The 17,854-nt window shown below is 38.7% G+C and overlaps 1 protein-coding gene across 3 annotated transcripts; it reads right to left on the bottom strand.

Moving 5' to 3' along the window:
- Positions 1-411: 411 nt before the first annotated feature.
- arfip1 (ADP-ribosylation factor interacting protein 1 (arfaptin 1)) lies at positions 412-17,808 on the bottom strand. Of its 3 annotated transcripts, XM_067585085.1 has the most exons (10): positions 17,330-17,808; positions 15,671-16,059; positions 11,345-11,446; positions 9,993-10,101; positions 9,310-9,411; positions 7,300-7,412; positions 6,778-6,999; positions 4,282-4,439; positions 3,525-3,699; positions 412-3,425 (listed from the first exon to the last, which is right to left on the bottom strand). In XM_067585085.1, the coding sequence occupies exons 2-10, from the start codon at positions 16,055-16,057 to the stop codon at positions 3,270-3,272; spliced, it is 1,524 nt and encodes a 507-aa protein (XP_067441186.1). In that variant the 5' UTR covers positions 16,058-16,059; positions 17,330-17,808; the 3' UTR covers positions 412-3,269. The 3 variants fall into 3 exon arrangements, with proteins under 3 accessions (XP_067441186.1, XP_067441187.1, XP_067441188.1); XM_067585086.1 differs by lacking the exon at positions 9,310-9,411; XM_067585087.1 differs by lacking the exon at positions 15,671-16,059.
- Between the last annotated feature and the right edge of the window lie 46 nt (positions 17,809-17,854).

Genomic DNA, 17,854 nt, shown 5'->3' with positions numbered 1-17,854 from the left:
CATCACTGAGGCTGTGATTAACATCCTCGAGGCTTTTCTGAAGATTAACCTGATCCTGTAAAATGTATACCTGCGGGTGTGGTGGCTTTATGATTATGAAAACCCCAAAAGCACCTGGACTCAAGTAAAGAAGAGTCCCTCAGTCGACTACGGCAATTTGAATCCATATGTAAACAGAATATAAGAGACTATACAATAAATCACTGCTGTCTATCTCAAAAGGAACTAGAAAAAAACAGGACGACAGATCAGGTGTAAATTCTCACAGGACATGTTTTTTTGCTGCAGCCCTTTCGAAGCAATCAGCCAAATGAACTCTATGGTTTTACTGTGCTTCATATTTCTTTGTTGGCCCCTGGTGGTGACTTTTCAAACATGTTTCAACCAAAAAAAAAAAATCTCTGTACACACTTAAAGAAAAGAAACGTTTATTTTCCCCCAAAGAGGTTACACAACATCCGTAATCCTTTTCAACTCAACATTTGTTAATGTTTCATTATTACAAAGGTATAGATGCACTAGTACATGCTGGTACTAGCATATCATTCTTTAGGTCTTCAGGAAAAACACGAAGCCAAACGGCAGCATTGGTCATAAACTACATACTCAGGGTAAAATAGAGAAAATTACAAATATATATCCATCTATTTCAAGAAAACAATAGATTGTTTTACAAGATTCACACTCTCAAACCGCTGTAGTAAGCCATAGGAAAAGTACAAATCAACAAACTGAGGACATGACAGCTGGTTATACAAACTAGTGTCCAGTATGTCCTCTTTGAAAAATATACTTTTATATAGCTCAGTGAAAAACTGTTAGCAGCTGAGGCAGAGGATGCTGGTCTTTTAAATTTACAAAAAAAAAAAAGTTTGTCAAGTTAATCGCATTTTGGTTTACACCTTACATATCATACAGTTCTTACAAGTTTTTTGTAATTAGTCTCAAATGCATAAATGTGCTTATGTGCAATATGGATAAATATCTTTGAGAACAGCATGTCTTCAAACAGACTTTCTGAAGTTACTGGAGTTTCCTTTGCGGTGTCGTGTGGAGTGTTATAACATGGTACAGGCTTTAACCATACTTCCTCTGGGTGTGTGTGTGTGTGCATGTATGTGTATATGTGGTGTGTTTGGTCCGTTCTCTTCATTAAGAGTTGATCCCAAAAATTGGTAGTGAGAGCGCCTGTTTTCGATAAAAAGACCAGGTAGCATGAAGGGGAAGAGAAGAACTAATTCAAGAAATCAAGGCACATTTAGTCACATAAGGCTGGTCCTTCATTTTTTCTGGAATTGAAGAGAATCAACACTTTTACCCATTCAGTCACATGCCATGAATGTAGACAAAATAGGGAAATGCTAATGAAAAACTGAGGGTAATATTGATTAAAAATAACGTCAAGTCAACATTACTGCATCACAACATGTGGAATTTGTTGTGAACAGCAATCAATATGACTTTTAAATATCTATTTAGAGAGATAGTTTTGACATTTTGGGATATAATCTTATTAAATTTCTTGTGAATTTCGATGAGAAAAGCAATACCACTCTCATGTCTGTCTGTTCAATATGAAGCTGGAGCCAGAAGCTAGTTAGCTTAGCTTAGCATAAAGACTGGAATCAGGGGGAAACATCTAGTCTAACTCTGTCCAAAGGCACATTCATCTCCTGTAACACCACATATTGTTATTTTTACACTTTGGTTGCTGTACAGATTAAAGAAACAAAATATAAAGTGTTAATTAATGAGCTTTACAGGTGCTGGTGGGTAGATTTTGTTAGCTTTGGACAGAACCATGCTAGCTGTTTCTGGTCTTTATACTGACATGAACTAACTGGCTGTAGCTTCATATTTAACAGACCGACAGACATGAGAGAGGTATCCACCTTCTCATCTAAGTCTCAGCAAAAAGTCAATTCAATATGACTCTTAAAATCAGAGGTCAATTTGCATTTGCATGATCCAGAAATCTGAATGCTGTTTTGCTCCCAGTGTTTCTCCCATATTCATTCTTATGATCCCTGCTGCTAAAATTTCACACAATCATTAATATCAATGGGCTATTATGATTTTCATTCGCACACTGTGCGAGCACAATAACACCCTACGTTATCGTGGAATTGTTTTGAGTCATCGACTAGTGCATCAAATCCCAGAATCCTTCCTTTCCTCGTTCTTCAAAGGATCTCTACATGAAAGGTACTATTATAAGAGTAGCGTAGCTCCTTTAGGGCAGTGTGTAATGTGTGTGTGCGCAGCGAGTGTGCGGTTGAGCAAGTGGACAGAGCGAGCGGTGAATGCGAGCGGAGCAGAGGAAAAGGTTAGCAGTAAGTTGTCAATCTGGCAGTAAATATACAGTACAGGCTACAGTGTGTAAGTTAACAAATGCTGCAGCTTCTCAAGAGAAAGAAAAGTTTTGTCTGTTGTTTCCCCAACTGCTGGAAAAGTGAAGGCTAGCCCAAAATTAACGGCAACGGGTTAGCCCTAACCTGACCAGGCTCACTTAAGGTGGACTGACCTTTAAAGTGGACCAGCTATTCTCATTTTAGTGTCAATCTCAGCCGCTCCTAAACATACAGCGGAGAAATGCCTGGCCTGCTGAGTCTCTCCCGTGTATGGCTCAGCAACCCCCTCAAGCCCCGCCTCCCAGCACCGCCCCAGAGCAGACAACCTCAGGAAAACACTGGCCTCGTTCATCACCACAGGTGTCAAAGTCAAATCATGAGAGAATCATGTTGAATGTTAAAAGCCATCTCCGGTCTCTTCGTGATCAGACTCTCATAAAGCAAAGTTCATCTCAATTTCAGTCAGCTGATAACAGAAATGCAAATAAGGTGAAAAACTGGCAGTCGTTTTTGATCCCCCGTAGTTGCCCTCACAGAGCCGACATGTCTGCCGTGCTGGGATACAACATTCATATGCTGGAGTACAAAAGGCCATTTACAGTTTCCAAATGTGTTTACTGCAGCACCTGTTTAACGGACTGGTCAAACAGTACAAAAGTGCATTTCCTATGATTTCAAACAACTGCAGAGATGAAAAGAATGATTAAGTATAACAGCAAGAGTAAAATGGATTGTGGGCTTTTTTTTTTTTTCCTTTTCTTGTATTTCCTTAAAAGATTTACAGTTCTGAAAGTTTGAAAAGTAGTTAACAGCGGAGTTGAAGGGAGGAGGGAGGTTCCTGTAGTTTCTGTAGAATTTGACATTTCCTGTCAAAACAAACTGAGCCACTAAATGAGTGAAAAGGAAAGAAAGGATTGATTAGTGCTCTTCCAGCCAAGATGGACTGTTCCCACCTGGCATTTTCAACTTGATGTGGAACTGCTTGAGAGTCTCTTCCAGCTGCTGTTGGTTTCCAGCGTAGTAGGCAGCTATGGCATTGTGGAACAGGATGAGCTGGTTATGCAATACCTTCACCTGTTTGGAAGCAAAGAAAAGGAAAAATAGAGAGATGATGAGAACACTTGAACTGAGAGTCGATACAGTACGTCGGCGCTGGTATGCGGAAGAGCCAACCTTGTTCTCTTCCAGGAACTTCAGCTTGACGGAGACGTCGTTTCGCATCCTCTCAAACTTCTCACGGTGGATCTGGAACTGCTGCTGTGACTGCTCGATCTTGGGCATGGTGACGGCGTCGCGTGGACCCAGATTCAACTCCTCCAAATCTGTACGGTACGCATCGTACTCAACCCTACGAGTGTGTTATTAACAAAAAAGCATCAGAAATATGTAATATGAGTGCAAGCATTACGATATGTGACACGTAGCAGAGGAGTGTCATTATACATTCATGCAAAGTTTGATGATAGTGACCCTGAACTCCAAATCCATGTTTAATTGAACCACCAATAGAAGACATTAGTGCTGAAACAATTTGTCGATCATTCGGCCAGAAAAACAATTATTATTAATTAATCAAGTATTCATTTAAGAGTTTTTTTTATACAGAAATGCCAAACATTTGTTGCTTTCACCTACTCAAATGTGTTGATTTGATGCTTGTTTACTGTTGTCCATTGAATATCTTTGCTGTTCAGACAAAAACAAGCAATTTGGACCAAAACAATTGGGAATTTGTGAGGCATTTAAACTGATTAAAATAAAAAAGTAATTTGCAGGAAGACATTTAGACAATGACAGCAGAGTTTCTTTGGAGGTGTTGATGTGACAAAGATCCAGCCAAACGTTTTCTCTAAATGGTTAAAAAAAAAAGTGTGGATTGAAGATTTGAGTTATCGTGCAAAGAGGACAAACACATATTTGTACGCATTACCTGGCAATTTCATACTGTTTTATATTAAGCATGGTGTCTTCGATTGTTTTGTCCACAAGTGTGTTCACACTGGAGATGAAGAAGTTGATGGCACCCAGCAGAGTCTCTCCATTTTTGGACAACAGCTTTTGGGTGTCAGCGTTGTAACCAAACTCCTCCTGAAGAACAGAGTTAAACAAATTTCAGTGATCTCATTAGGTACTGTTGAGGATTCATCAGCTACAGTATAAAGGAGTATTAATAGTTATTAAGACTGTATAAATAAAACAACATGTTCAATACATCTTAAAAAGGGGCACTTTCATTAGCTTTGTGAATTTATCAGACAAACAAATATCCCCAGAATTAGAATCTGTCTTATTTAAGGGTCTTACTTTTGTCCCCACCACACACTGTGACCCCTCTGAAACTTAAGACAGTTTATTTTTCATGCAATAATGTTTGTAGTGGAAGCTCAATAAATGCACCTTGTAAGCATACTGACCCTAGTGTTATTAACGTAAATTCCTCTAACTCTCTGCTCGGATTGAACACGTTAGATCTCTGAGAAGAGGAGGTGATTTAAATACCCTCCTACTCCAAAGAGACAGTTTTTATATTTTCACTCTTCAGACTTTTACACCTCGAGATCAGAATCAAGATTACGAAATTAAACATTTTCTCTAAAAAGTATAAAAAATGTTTGCAGCTTTTTGATGGCTTAATATTTCTAGATCCCGACACACACATTTGAAAATGTTAAAATTTGTAAATATAATGTCAGTTTCCTTAATGTTATTTGATCTAGTTAATATTTTATGGAAGGGTGTTAAACCCCCCTTTTATACAAGAATTCAAGGTTTCCTTTACTCTAGTTTAATACTTATATATTTTTGAACATATGTGATGATGAATCTGATGTAATGTTTATATATAGATACTGTATATGTTTTGATATTTGCGATATTTTTTGACATATTGTTTTTGAAGTATGGCCTTTGAATTCCTGCTCTTTTTGATGTGTTTTATGAATTATTAATTGCATTGAGATGTTTATCACTGTGGGCGGGTTGGATGGTTGACCACACCTGTCGTTATGGGTGTCATGATTTTCCGAATCCACAATTTGATTTGACTTTCGATTTAAACATTTTATTTTCAGCACTGACGGCTATGCCATTGCTAAACTGAGTCTTGATTTGTAAAGATCAACAGATCATTGATTTTATGCCATTTTATGTCATTTACCTTTTAAAATTCCTCTTTTAAAAGATAAGCTACATGGTATCAAGTGGGATATAGCTGCCATATTTTTTTGGAGTGTACCACACATATGGTCAAATTCAGTTAAAATGTAATAACAATAGCTTATTTCACCAGTCAATTGGGAACAAACTGTTAAACACAAAAAGAAGAGCCACTAGATGGCAGAAGGGTACTTTACAACAACAGCTTGAATTAATCCTGGTGGCTCTCCGACTCTGAAAGTGGCCATGGTGTCCCGAAAAGTAATGCAGCTGCAGGCTACCAGTAAGCTACGCTGTGGTGTCTTTGAAACGTTATTTTGTTTCCTTCGGATTTGCGTTGAACTCGTCCAAGTAGGCGAGGGTACTTTTGATTTCGAAGGTCGAAACCTAATGCTCATTTCGATCAATTTTCAATTTAGAATCGAAATTGTGACAGTGTGTGTATAGATGTATGAATATGGGTGTGTTTCTCATTTTTACAAACATTCTTGTTGACCTGATTACATTGTGCGGCTTAGAGTAAGTGTGGAGGTGTTACTTTTTTCATAGAAAACAAATTTTTAACAGAAAGTAAACTGGGGGCTTGGAGTTTAAATGGCGTGGGCATTTACAAGGCAGGGAAGGTCTATCAAAAGACATTGTCTAGTTGCATTATGGGAAATGTAGGATCCAGTGTTTTGTTTTTTTAGCAAGACCCACATTTGGAACAAAAAGAAAACATTATTTATAATTTATTTTTTAAAATCTGTCTCTTGTGTTCCTCGACTTTTTGGAAGTGCAATACTAAATTGGCAGACCATGTAAGACATAATAAAGGATCAAGTACAACAATATTTACAGCACAGCATTCACTAAAGAACATTCTCGTCTGAGAAATAAAATGCTACATTTATTTTCATGATATAACTGTACAGTATATTTATTTACTCACGCAAAAAAAAAGGAACTTATTAACACAGCTGGAGGATTAATAGGAAGTAAAGGAGCTGCCTTGTAAGCTATCAACTTCCTAGTTTACAGAATGTACGCATCATGTAATGTCATGTAATGCTTCCATAAAATAAAATAAACATACACTGCAAACAAAAGCAACAATAAATTGTAATCTAAAGGATAAGAGAGTGTGAGGAAACATGAAACTTCCCAGCAGGTGGCTCTCAAACCAATACATACTCTGCATTATTTTATGACTCTCTGCTAGGACACTAAGTAAAGATAAAAACACGACCTAATCTGATTGATTTCAATGTGTCTAAATATATAGACTCACATGGAGCTCTGGTGACTTGAGGCTGAGGTCGGCAAAGGCGTCGCCCAGCTGCCTCTGTGTCTGCATCATCTGGGACAGTTGACTGGCCAGCGTCTGAGCCAGCTTGATCACATTCTGGTACTTCCTCTTGTTGTCACGGAGGACTTCGATTTGGGCCTCCAGCTCTAGGTCCACAGTCCTCGAGCCCCGGCCCAGCTTCTCTGACAGGATCTGCCTGGTGCACTGCAGAGAACAGCTAGCTTAATAACTGCTCAAACTGATAAGAGTTAAAAGTGCATTGTAAAATACTGAGGCTGACACTTGTGTGAGAGGACAAAGAGGAGAGAAATTATGAAAAAGACAGAGAGAAAGAGAGGAGCCAAAATAAAAAGTCTAAAGAAAGAAAAGATACCAGTTATTGTGGTTGTCAGTTTGGGATATAGTTCTCTTTTCTTCCAAAATCCTAATTAACGAGTTGGACTAAGGCTCAGAGAAGTAGCAGAGTAGAGGGAGACATAATAAATCAAGGACAGAGAGGATTACTTTATACGTGTTGATGCTCCACTTTCTCACTAGGTCCAGTTTTTCCATGGCTGGGTTCTTTAAGTCATCTGAAAGGACCACTGCTCCACTCTTTGGTTGTGCGTTCATAGCGCCTGGACAATTAAAAGTCATTCACTTAGTGAGTGATTGAGTTATTGGATTTGCAGTCTATAGAGCTATGGTGAAAATTAGGGAGGTACAATTCAAGTGTAATAATTATCAAACAGTGTAATGACATTATCAACATTGAAGCTTCTCTACAGACCAAATACTAAATTGAAGGCATTAGGGGAAGCTGATGACATCTATGATTATTCAAATCAAAATGAACATTAAAATACAATTAGTCATGATGTATCACTTTTAAAATGCTAACAGTCACAGTAAAAGCGATGAGTAGTGCTTCATTGTGTTTTGGGCATAGAGGGGAAATGCTGAAACATATGGAACCCCAAAAGTGACAAAATGTAGTTTAAGTTTACCAGACAAGTGATGAAAATAGCTGAATACACCAAGAAATTAATACTGTTAGTTAAATACTTAAAATAGAGTGTAAAAAAGAAATATAAAGCTTTAAAATTTTAGCCAACAGGCTAATGCTAACAAAGCTAGCTAGCTAAAGCTACTTGAAAGTTCACAGGCAACATGCTTCCATCTTTATAACTCTTGTCTCCATTAAGGACCACAGTAGAAATAGGTCTTGGACTTTATTGTGTCATCCTCAATATCATGAAGATGCGATTTAACGTAATATTCTTAAGATGTCAAACAAACTAAACTAAAAACTTCTAAGTAGCATTAGCTAGCTAACTTTCTTAGTGTTTGCTTGCCAGCTAAAATGCTTAATATCACAAGTTTATACCCTGATGCTACAGTAGCATGCAGATGTCTGAGATTAGGGGTGCAAAGGATCACAAATCTCATGGTTCGATCGTATAAACGAAAACAACATTCAAGATGTCCAATGTTTAAATAAAATCTTAAAATATATAAAATATTTAATGCTCAATTGTTAAATTAAATTGCAATATGAGGCATGATACCTTCTTCCTTTAAACATGGTAGTGAATGAAACAATAGCCTGTGTCCACATCGTCAAAACCGGATGATAACTCATAAACATGAACACATGTCTTGTCCTGCAGCTTGTTGAATGAGCCACCAGGCAAACATTCACCGGGGAAAAGTGCACCGCTAACGTCAGTTAGCAGCTACATATTTTTAAATATTTTTAATTAGCTGCTCACAGTAAACAGCATGTAAACATACCTGCAGATGTCACTATGGACCCGTTAGATGATGGTTTGGTCGTCCATGACTTGTACTTACAGCAGTTTGTTTACGTTGTCTTAAATGAGACATTCAATTTTGCTGGGGGATCTTCTTACTTTTTTCACCAACTGATTGGAGGTTAAAAGAAAAGTATATTTCTTTTTACACTATATATTACTATATTATCTAACTGACAATATTATTTATTGATGTATTAATTTATTTACTTTTGACTTGTCTGATAATCTTTTACTACATTTTGTTAGTTTCGGGACTCCATAAAGAGAGACTATGGGTGCCAACTTTTGCAAGGACAAAGGTTGCAAGCAGGAAAAAACCCACTGAGATTAAATGTGAAAGCAGTTTTCTTTCCAAGCCAAGCAAATGCTTTCGGCATCAAGAGGTTGCATGAGATCTAGAAATCTTCAGATCTAGATCTTAGGAAAATTACCCTACGGAGGAAAGGCTCATCATTAACCATTGCAAAGCAGATCACTACTTCATTAAGCCCAGACTTGTGCAAAGGTAAAGGGTGGAGAACCAATAAACAGTTCTGCAAGTTGAGAGAGGAGAAGAAGAAAGGTTTGATTCTGAATGGAGCACAGCCTGTGGGAACGAGGAGAGGGTAAGAAAGTAATTAAGACGAAGAAAGGTACAGTAGATTGTGGTTAATTTTGTGTAGACTGTAAATGATGACGATTCAGTATCATCTTGTTCATACTCCATCACAGCTGGTACCTTTCTCGGCCTGACTATCGCTGGAAGAGCGCGCCAGGCGGCTAGCAACAGCTGAGCTGGGAGCTACAGGTGTCACGGGAGATGTGGGCAGGCTTGCTGACCCTGGGAGATATTCAGAGTTATGATTCATTAGTATGTCACCGCCCCCACCTACAGGAGTGCAAGGGGGAATTTCTCATTTATGCTGATTTCCTGTGTGTATTTCTAATTAGGGTGGCTCTCCCCATGTTGAAGGATGAATGTGTTACTGAACAAAAGCCTACCTCATCCAGAGTAAATAACATGAAAAATAGCCATGGCAACATCAGCTCGTCCCTCCATGGGGAGATTTTTATTTGCATTTGTAACATGGGCATGATGATGAAAAGGAAAGGAGGGTTACCGCGTAGAGATCAGAAGAAACTAATTAAATTCAATTGGATGTCCACCTTTACAAATTCAAATGTCTGCTTTTCATATTTCACAGAGATTACAACCCAGAAGTGGACCTCTGAGAATACATGGAGAGAAAAACGATTTGTAAACACAACAGGATGCAAAAAAAAAAATTAAATAATGCAACGAGCTGGACAAAGTTTGTTTTTAAAGTTCTGATAAATCCTAATAAGCTGCTGCATCACCGAACTCTGTGATCAGTTAGGAATAAGTAGAAACATTAAAGAAAGAGAACAACAGTGTTTTACCTTTGTATGGTCCTGATTCAATAATGCCCTCTGTTGTTGAGGCAAAGTTGCTGGAGGTTACACAAGACTCTGAGAGGTTTAGGGCCCCAGGTCCACCAGAGTAAGGGTCCTACAGAAAAATCAAAAATCAAACAGAAATTATATTGACAGGTTTAGTGGTACCTAACAGACAGGCAGAATGACAGGTAAACCCATAAAGCCACAGATATATTACTGAGCGGATGTGTACACGGACAGCTGCAGACGCCATGGACGCACAGAAACCCACAAATCTATATCTAACCAGCTCGCCTGGTGAAAGTGATCCACCTACATAAAAACTAAAAAATATAGAAATATGAATTCAGACCAAGTTTTAACTTTTGTTAAGTTTTAAGCTAAGCTAAACTACCCCAGTGACTGCTCAGGTCCATCTGTCCTGCAGTTGCTTGACAATAAAAAAAATAAAATTTAAGCTGCATGAAATGCAAACTTTTATATAAAACATGCTATTTCTCTCCACACACCTGCTTTCTGCTGTTATTAAGGAGCACTTGTGTGTTAATTTCCCTTCAAGATCTTAAACTGAAGGTTGAGATGGGCAGAAAAATGATAGAGCAGAGAGGAGAGACACAGATCACCAGGATACCGAGTAGAAAAGATGTGACTAAATTTAAATAACTGAGTCATACGAATGGAGTGGGCTGTGCTGGTGTATTGTTATGAACTGTTGATTGAGGAGGATGGATGATTATATAGAGGAAAACATTTCATAAGATTTAAGTCACTGTAACGTTCAAAGTAAGGTTCACCGATTGTGAACAAAATCAGTTCCCGTCCGATCCTATTTTATTAAGATTAAACCTTTTAAAGCTGCATACACGCTTATTGTTGCCACGTTGTCCCTGCTACAGACTGACAGTGTGACTGTGAGCTATGAGGAGTAATCAGCAGGCCATCTGGAAGCTCTGCCAACTCACAGTCAGACGGATGAGAAAGAGAGGGCACCCTGAGGTCTCCATCAGAATGACTTCACTGCAGCAGGATCTCGCCTCGCCTGAGTACGTCATTGCTACGGAAAATTAAACCTATTTTGTGTACATTTCCTCTTTGTACAAACAATTCCTCTCATCCAGGAGAGGAATTTTTTAATGCTGAGTCAATTTAATGAAATATATTACGCTTGAGGTATCAGTGAAATACATAAACAGGTGGGTAGTGTTGTTATTTAGGATGCCATCTTTCAAATGAACAACCTTGACGACCTAGTCAAGGTTTTGATTTAGAAGCCAGTAACTATGCACTGTCTCAGACAATTATACAGTTTTGAGAGGCATTTTTATCTCTCTCTCCCTCTTTAAACAAACCCTTACCCTCTGGAATACTGTCTCCGGGCTCTGATCCAGTTCTCCGTTGCTGGTGACTGGGATCTCAGCGGCTGAGCTTCTCTGGGACTCCTCAGCCATTGTGCTTTCCTATAATGAGGAAGGTGAATGAAGCAGGTTATTGCTTAAAGCTTTCCTTGCCAACTTAATAAAGAGAAAGAGGATTCAGGATTTACTTGGAGGACACAGTAGTTGTGGGCTGCCATCTTGTGGACGCTGCTACATATGTGAATTATCGGCCTGTGCCAGGGTTCAATACTGATAATGATACTGTAGCTGCTCAGTGGAATCAGAGTGATGACATGAACAACTCTGACCTAGACAGTACATTAGTGGGAACAATTTGAACGTTTCACATGATCCAATTAACCAAATTTTGATTGCTCAGCATGAGAATACCCAAAACATTATGTAATATGCACTGTAGAACTGCAATGATTAGTTGATTGACAGAAAATTAAATGCCAATTATATTGATAATCAATGATTCATTTTGAGTCATTTTTTAAAGAAAAAAACAAAAAACTTCTCTGGTTCCAGCTTCTTATATGTGAATATTTTGTGGTTTCTTTAGTCCTCTATGACAGTAAACTAAATATCTTTAGATTCTGGACTGTTGGACGGGAAAAAACAAGATATTTGAAGTTGCATCTTAGGCTTCTGGAAACAGTAATCAACCGTTTCCTCTATTTTCTGACATTTTATAGACCAAACATCTAATTGATTAATCAAGAAAATGATTGAGAGATTAACTGATAATTAAAATGGGTTACAGATTAAGATGTATATATTAAAAAATGTATATGTAACACTGATTTCACCCAATTCATGTCCAATTCAAGCAAATTACTGCAAAAATATGCCTTAATACTGGTCAATCTGCCTTCCTTCTATGATTCCTTTCACTAATTCCTGGACAGGATGAAGAGCTTTGTGAACTTTAAGTCAGTTATGTTGCAGCATTACAGTCATCACCAGGATACGACACTCTTGTGCAACACCTATTTCAACATTGCCCTATTTTGCAAAACTGTTTCTATTCAATAACTTAACAAACCAGGATGTAATATATTTGTAAGAGGATGTCACTACCCTCACTCTTTACATACATAAATTACTGGTTATAAATCACTGGCTATATTGTGAAGGCTGTCTCATATTACGTGTGTTGTAAATGTTTAGTGCTAAATGCTCCCACCCATCAAGCTATGCAAAAAATGGGACCAGTTATCTGTAAGATCTGTTGTTCTCTACGGTAGTGACAGACAACATTCGCTGTGTACGTTCCTGTTAGTGTATCCTAGGAAATACAAGACTTTGTTTCATACTGACATTCACTATTTCAGACCACATTTATAACTAGTCATTTTGTGGTCCGACTTGGAAAGTCTTGTGATGCAGGAACATCCATGGAACAAAATTTTTCCTTATCCTTAAACATAATTAACATAATTAATCACATGGAAAGACCTGTTATGATCTTTATGAAAACATACAAATCACTGTTCATCTTAAACGAATGTGCCTGTGGGTTAAAATGACACAGTGACACAGTGGCTTGCTTAGCAGTAAATTTTCTGTTGGCTCATAGCAAACCAAAGGGTGGAGACAACAGTTTGTGGCAACATCAGTTTTGTTTAGGCTACAATGAACTGACTGCCCTTAGTTGCAGGCTTAAGATACATCTGCACTAGTTTTGGTACAATTTTTTGTGGCCTAATCACTGTGGACTTGGGAACTAGGACACTTACCTAACGACTATAAAGCTCTGCATAGTGGCTCTGTGAGGCCTAACAGTGTAAAGCTGATAAATGTAGATTAGCTATACACCTGATCAAGTGCATCAGCACTGAAATAAATTGCAATCAATAAATCTGAATTGACCTCTTAGAGATGATCCTTCCACTGTGGACCTTGATCAGTGTCTAAATAATGCAAATGGCTACCAGATCACCAGGTAACAAGATCTGGGTCAGCTCTAATCGGACTGACTGGTTTCACTGTGTGAGCAAAACGTGAGTTTAAATCCTGAGGTTTATATGAACAATACTTTATAATATCAAAGCAAGCATGTGCAGTTTTAATTCATTTAGTAAGTTATGTCTTTACTGACCACCAGGTACAACTACTTGCAGTACTGAGTAAACATACAGAATCTGATTTTAGTACAATTTAGTGAATTAAAGAAATACTGTTAGTACACTTAAAACCTCACCAACAAATAAACAAACACAAAACACAACCTGTATGTGGGGACTGCAGCTTGTCCCAACAATGATAAGCAGCACAAAGCCCTTAAGAAGATTTAGTGACCCCAAATATATGGATAGCAAAAATAGATTAAATAATATAAACACAGTAATAGCTTCTACAAAACTAGTATTAACTATAGTCTTAAGATACTAAAAAAAGGTGGGTCATTTATTTCAGAACATACTCAAATACTTTGCATATATGTGGACATGTTTTTTGGATGTAATCACACATCTCTTACCGTACTGTCTGTGTGTTTATAAAGGAGTATAAAGGGTTAAAACATGTCCCAGCAAGGAAGGCTGGATGTAAAGAAGCTGTTTGGCTCTCTGGGAGTCAAAACATCTTCCTTTAAAGCAAGAACCCGTAACCATAGATTCGATATGCTCAACCAGAATATAACATATTTAAAAAAAGACTAAAGTGAATCACTTTGAGTGTTGTGTCACTCATGTGACACACACATAAATACTTAAAGGCCATATGATGCCCGCCCACATGCATGCAGGCAGGCAGGCAGGCAGGCAGGCGGGCAGCAGAGATATGCACTGGTAGGCCTGTCTAACCACCTACTGCAGATAAGAGTGACTCCTGTCTGATAATCCTCTCTGACACAAAGTTCCAACTGGCTGTCTGGCAAGGGCATGTCTCTGATTACATGTATTTAAAAAGAAGGTGTAAATGAGGAGTGATTGTAACAAAATTTGCTGACCAGCAGTGTTTTGTTTCTTTTTTTCCCCCCATTTAGCTGCAGTTGTACCAGAACTATCCATGAATCCTGATTTAATAGTCTTCTTACTATATTGCAAAATGTACTGGGACTAATTCAACAATGGATCAGAGGTCTAAGAGCCAAAATGATCCCACCCACCATCTGCAAACATTTTACAGGAAGACTTGCTAATAGTGTCACCCTACTGAACTAGAGATAGTAAAATAGTGGCTGGGAATTAATTAGGCATGCCAAGGGACAAGGTATGGCAAGTCATGGTTTGCTGTTTCCAACAGTTCAGTATCCAGGATACAAGCTAACATGATGTGGGAGGGATGGATAACAACAATGAACTAATTGTTCAATTAGCTGCGTCAGCCGAGGAGGAAAGAGTCACGGTCTTGCCTCTCAAACTACAACGTGACACAATCGTGCTGCACAATGTCGCGTTCAAGCTGCAAAAGGATGGAAAATGTTCCTCATAGTCAAAATTCTGGATGACGACTGTGACGCGTTCGGGGGGGGGGGGGGGGGGACTTAATGAAGGAGGATTTTTGCTTTCAAATTCATGGAATCTGACATGTAACACTGGCAGTCAGCCCAAAGCAGAACGTGATTCAACAGCCCGAGGAGTTGCACATTCCACGAGAAAAGCGGGACTGCCTGAGAATGTGCAGTCAGGAGTCCAAATCCGTCTCACTTACCCGGCCATGTGACTGACAGCGTGTAGAATTCAAGAGCTCTGCTTTACCCAACTTACGTACAGGGAAACATTGTGAGGAAACTCTGCAATTTACACATCATGCACACGTTCACTCACAGAGTCAGTGTTGAACCGACGACGGCAAAAATAGGCGTAGAGAAGTGTACTTACTGACAGGATGGAGCATGAATACTAAAATATATCATAATATACACATATATTACATAATAATAAAACACCAAAGTTGAATCCATCTCAACAATCAGCTTGAGATCAGTCAGTATTCATACAAAGCAGAGACACTACACAGACAGAGACATCACACCTATAATTAGCAAGAAAGCCACAAAGTGCACCAAAAGCAACACTTACACCAGCTATATCTCTAAAACCTCCAGCAAAGCAGAATGAAATCTGAAACACAACATACTATCGTAAAAGGGAGGAACAAACCCAATCAATTGAAAGCTATAACTCATGTTCATGTTGTTGATTACCGATAAATTTGATCTAAAATTGAAAATGTAATGATAGGAAAGAGACAACCACCACCACAGCAAATCAAGATCAAAACAGCAACATGAGCAGGAGCACAGTAAGGAAGTACTAGAAGAGGTTGATTGCCCAAAGTGAAGGTAAATATCACCTTTGTTTCAGTGTGAGAATCTCCACTCTCCTCTGGCGTTTCAGCTGTTTCAACATGATGATTTGTCTCGTGTCCCCCATTGTCTACACTGCCAGACACGTGTGCAGCAGCAGCGCCGTCAGTGCACGTCACCACACTCTCACTCTGAATGCCCTCATCTTCTTTCTGAACATCCTTGTCACCGTTTTCTGAATGTTCTTCAGCACTGTTAATATCAATGTCGTACAGCACCTCATCGCTGTCATCCTTTCCCCTACTTGTGTCTACACTCTCCTGTCTCACACCCTCACTCAAACTCTCCTCTGCTTCGTCAGCCTCCTTATAATCCATCTGAGGGTCCTCGGCTGAGGTCTTCCCCGATTCAGCCTCAAGACTAACTTCAGACATACCTGAAAACAGACATATAGAAGGGTATGAATAGGTCCTACCGAGCTGGCTGACTGCTCATATTGCACTAGTGCAGTGCATGACTAACCAAGCCTCACTTCGTCACAGAATCATACATCAGTTTTTCTCAAAAATAAACTCCTGATGATATTTGTAAATCCCACGAGGTTGTTTCGAACACTTTCTGTGGCTTTGAAGGCATTTTCCAGAATCCCCAGACTCTTCTAACCATTTGGATAAAGAATATTTGCGCTGCAGGACAAAATTATTTTATAACCTGTTTACGACAGCAGAAACATCTCACATCATGTGCTCATTTTTTACACCACAAGAAAAACATAAAAGCGTTGTTGTGAATGAACAACTAAATCAATAAACATTTTTATATAGACAGACTTTATTGTCCCCAAGTTGGACTTTTGTTTCCTCTCTGTGTGCATTATCCAGACCAAATTCAAGCTTGAGCTGCATACTGATCTATTACCTAAACGTGATGATTTCAAGCCTTTATCAATAACACAGAAAAAGGAAAGTAAATATCAGCAGTCACATAAAACACTAGAGCAATCCTTGCCTTGTATACAGATGACCAGATGTGTGCTAACTGCTGAAGAGACAATATTAAGTTGTGCATTTCCAGGTTTTCAGCTCTGCAGGAAGTTACACCCTATTTATATCATGGTATCCAAATCAGGTTTGGTACTTTGTGACACACCAGGGGAAATAACATTATAAAACCAGTAATAAGATTATTCCTTCCTTCTGCATTTGATCTCTAAACATTACAGCTGTTGTTACAAAGTTAAATAGGCTCTTTCTCTGCATATAACATCACAAACCGGAACTGGCTGTAACTTTTGGCCGAGTAAGGTTAACTACCTGTTGCAACAATCTGTATAGCATACAGTCACGTGACTAGGTACGGCGTCCAAAAGTGATTAAAAAAACTTTTTAGTGCTAAAAACGACACATTTCCATTATATAATGTACTTGTTAAATTGCATGAATAAGGCTATGCAGACATGCTGTAAATGCAATGTTAAGACCTCTCTGTAGCTTTAGTTAGCATGCAGCTGTCTACTAAGCTGAATAAACTTGAATGTATCAGACTCGTTGACGTGTTGTTAGCTACACCTAGCTAACCTGACAGATAGCACACAATAAACTTCAGTGAAAGCACGTCAAAATAGTTCACGTTACCAAAACTATTTTGCTAGATATGCACCTCAACGCCCTAAGGGAATGGCGATAATGAAAACTAGTTAACATTACCTGTCTGCGGCCGTGGCTAACTATTTAGCTGTTAACGGTTAGCCGTTGTAAGTTAGTAACGTTACTTAAATGAAATCCTTGGTGTCGTGCCGCGCCGGGCGTTTTCTTGAAAGGCAGTGTTGCCTGCTGTTGATGCAAACGCTGCACAGATATATAGTAACTATCAAATTATCATCGGCGTCCCTTGACTCTCAGCAAGCACACCCGACTTGCTGTTTGAACCCCGGAAAGACTGATCGGCTGTGCGGGCCCTCGGCTGTCATCTGGAGCAGAACACATCATCTGTTGAATGCGCTCTCCCCCTGCTGTTAAAATCTGCCGCCTGCAGTTTGTATCCAGTGTCTAAAATTAGTTAATTTCATTTTTAAACCAATTTAAAACATATAAACCAATTTTATGTAAAACGCGACAGTGTACAGGTTAATGTGCTGGTCTAGCCTTACATCGTTAATGTTTATCGCAACTACTTTCTCCCCAGTTTGCTCACGACTTGATATTACACGACAACAACTCCATTTCCCATCA

This window comes from Thunnus thynnus, chromosome 3 (genome assembly GCF_963924715.1).
Source record: "Thunnus thynnus chromosome 3, fThuThy2.1, whole genome shotgun sequence".
Classification (NCBI taxonomy): Eukaryota; Metazoa; Chordata; class Actinopteri; order Scombriformes; family Scombridae; genus Thunnus; species Thunnus thynnus.
Note: the sequence above shows the minus strand (reverse complement) of the source record. Positions and strands in the feature narration are given on the sequence as shown.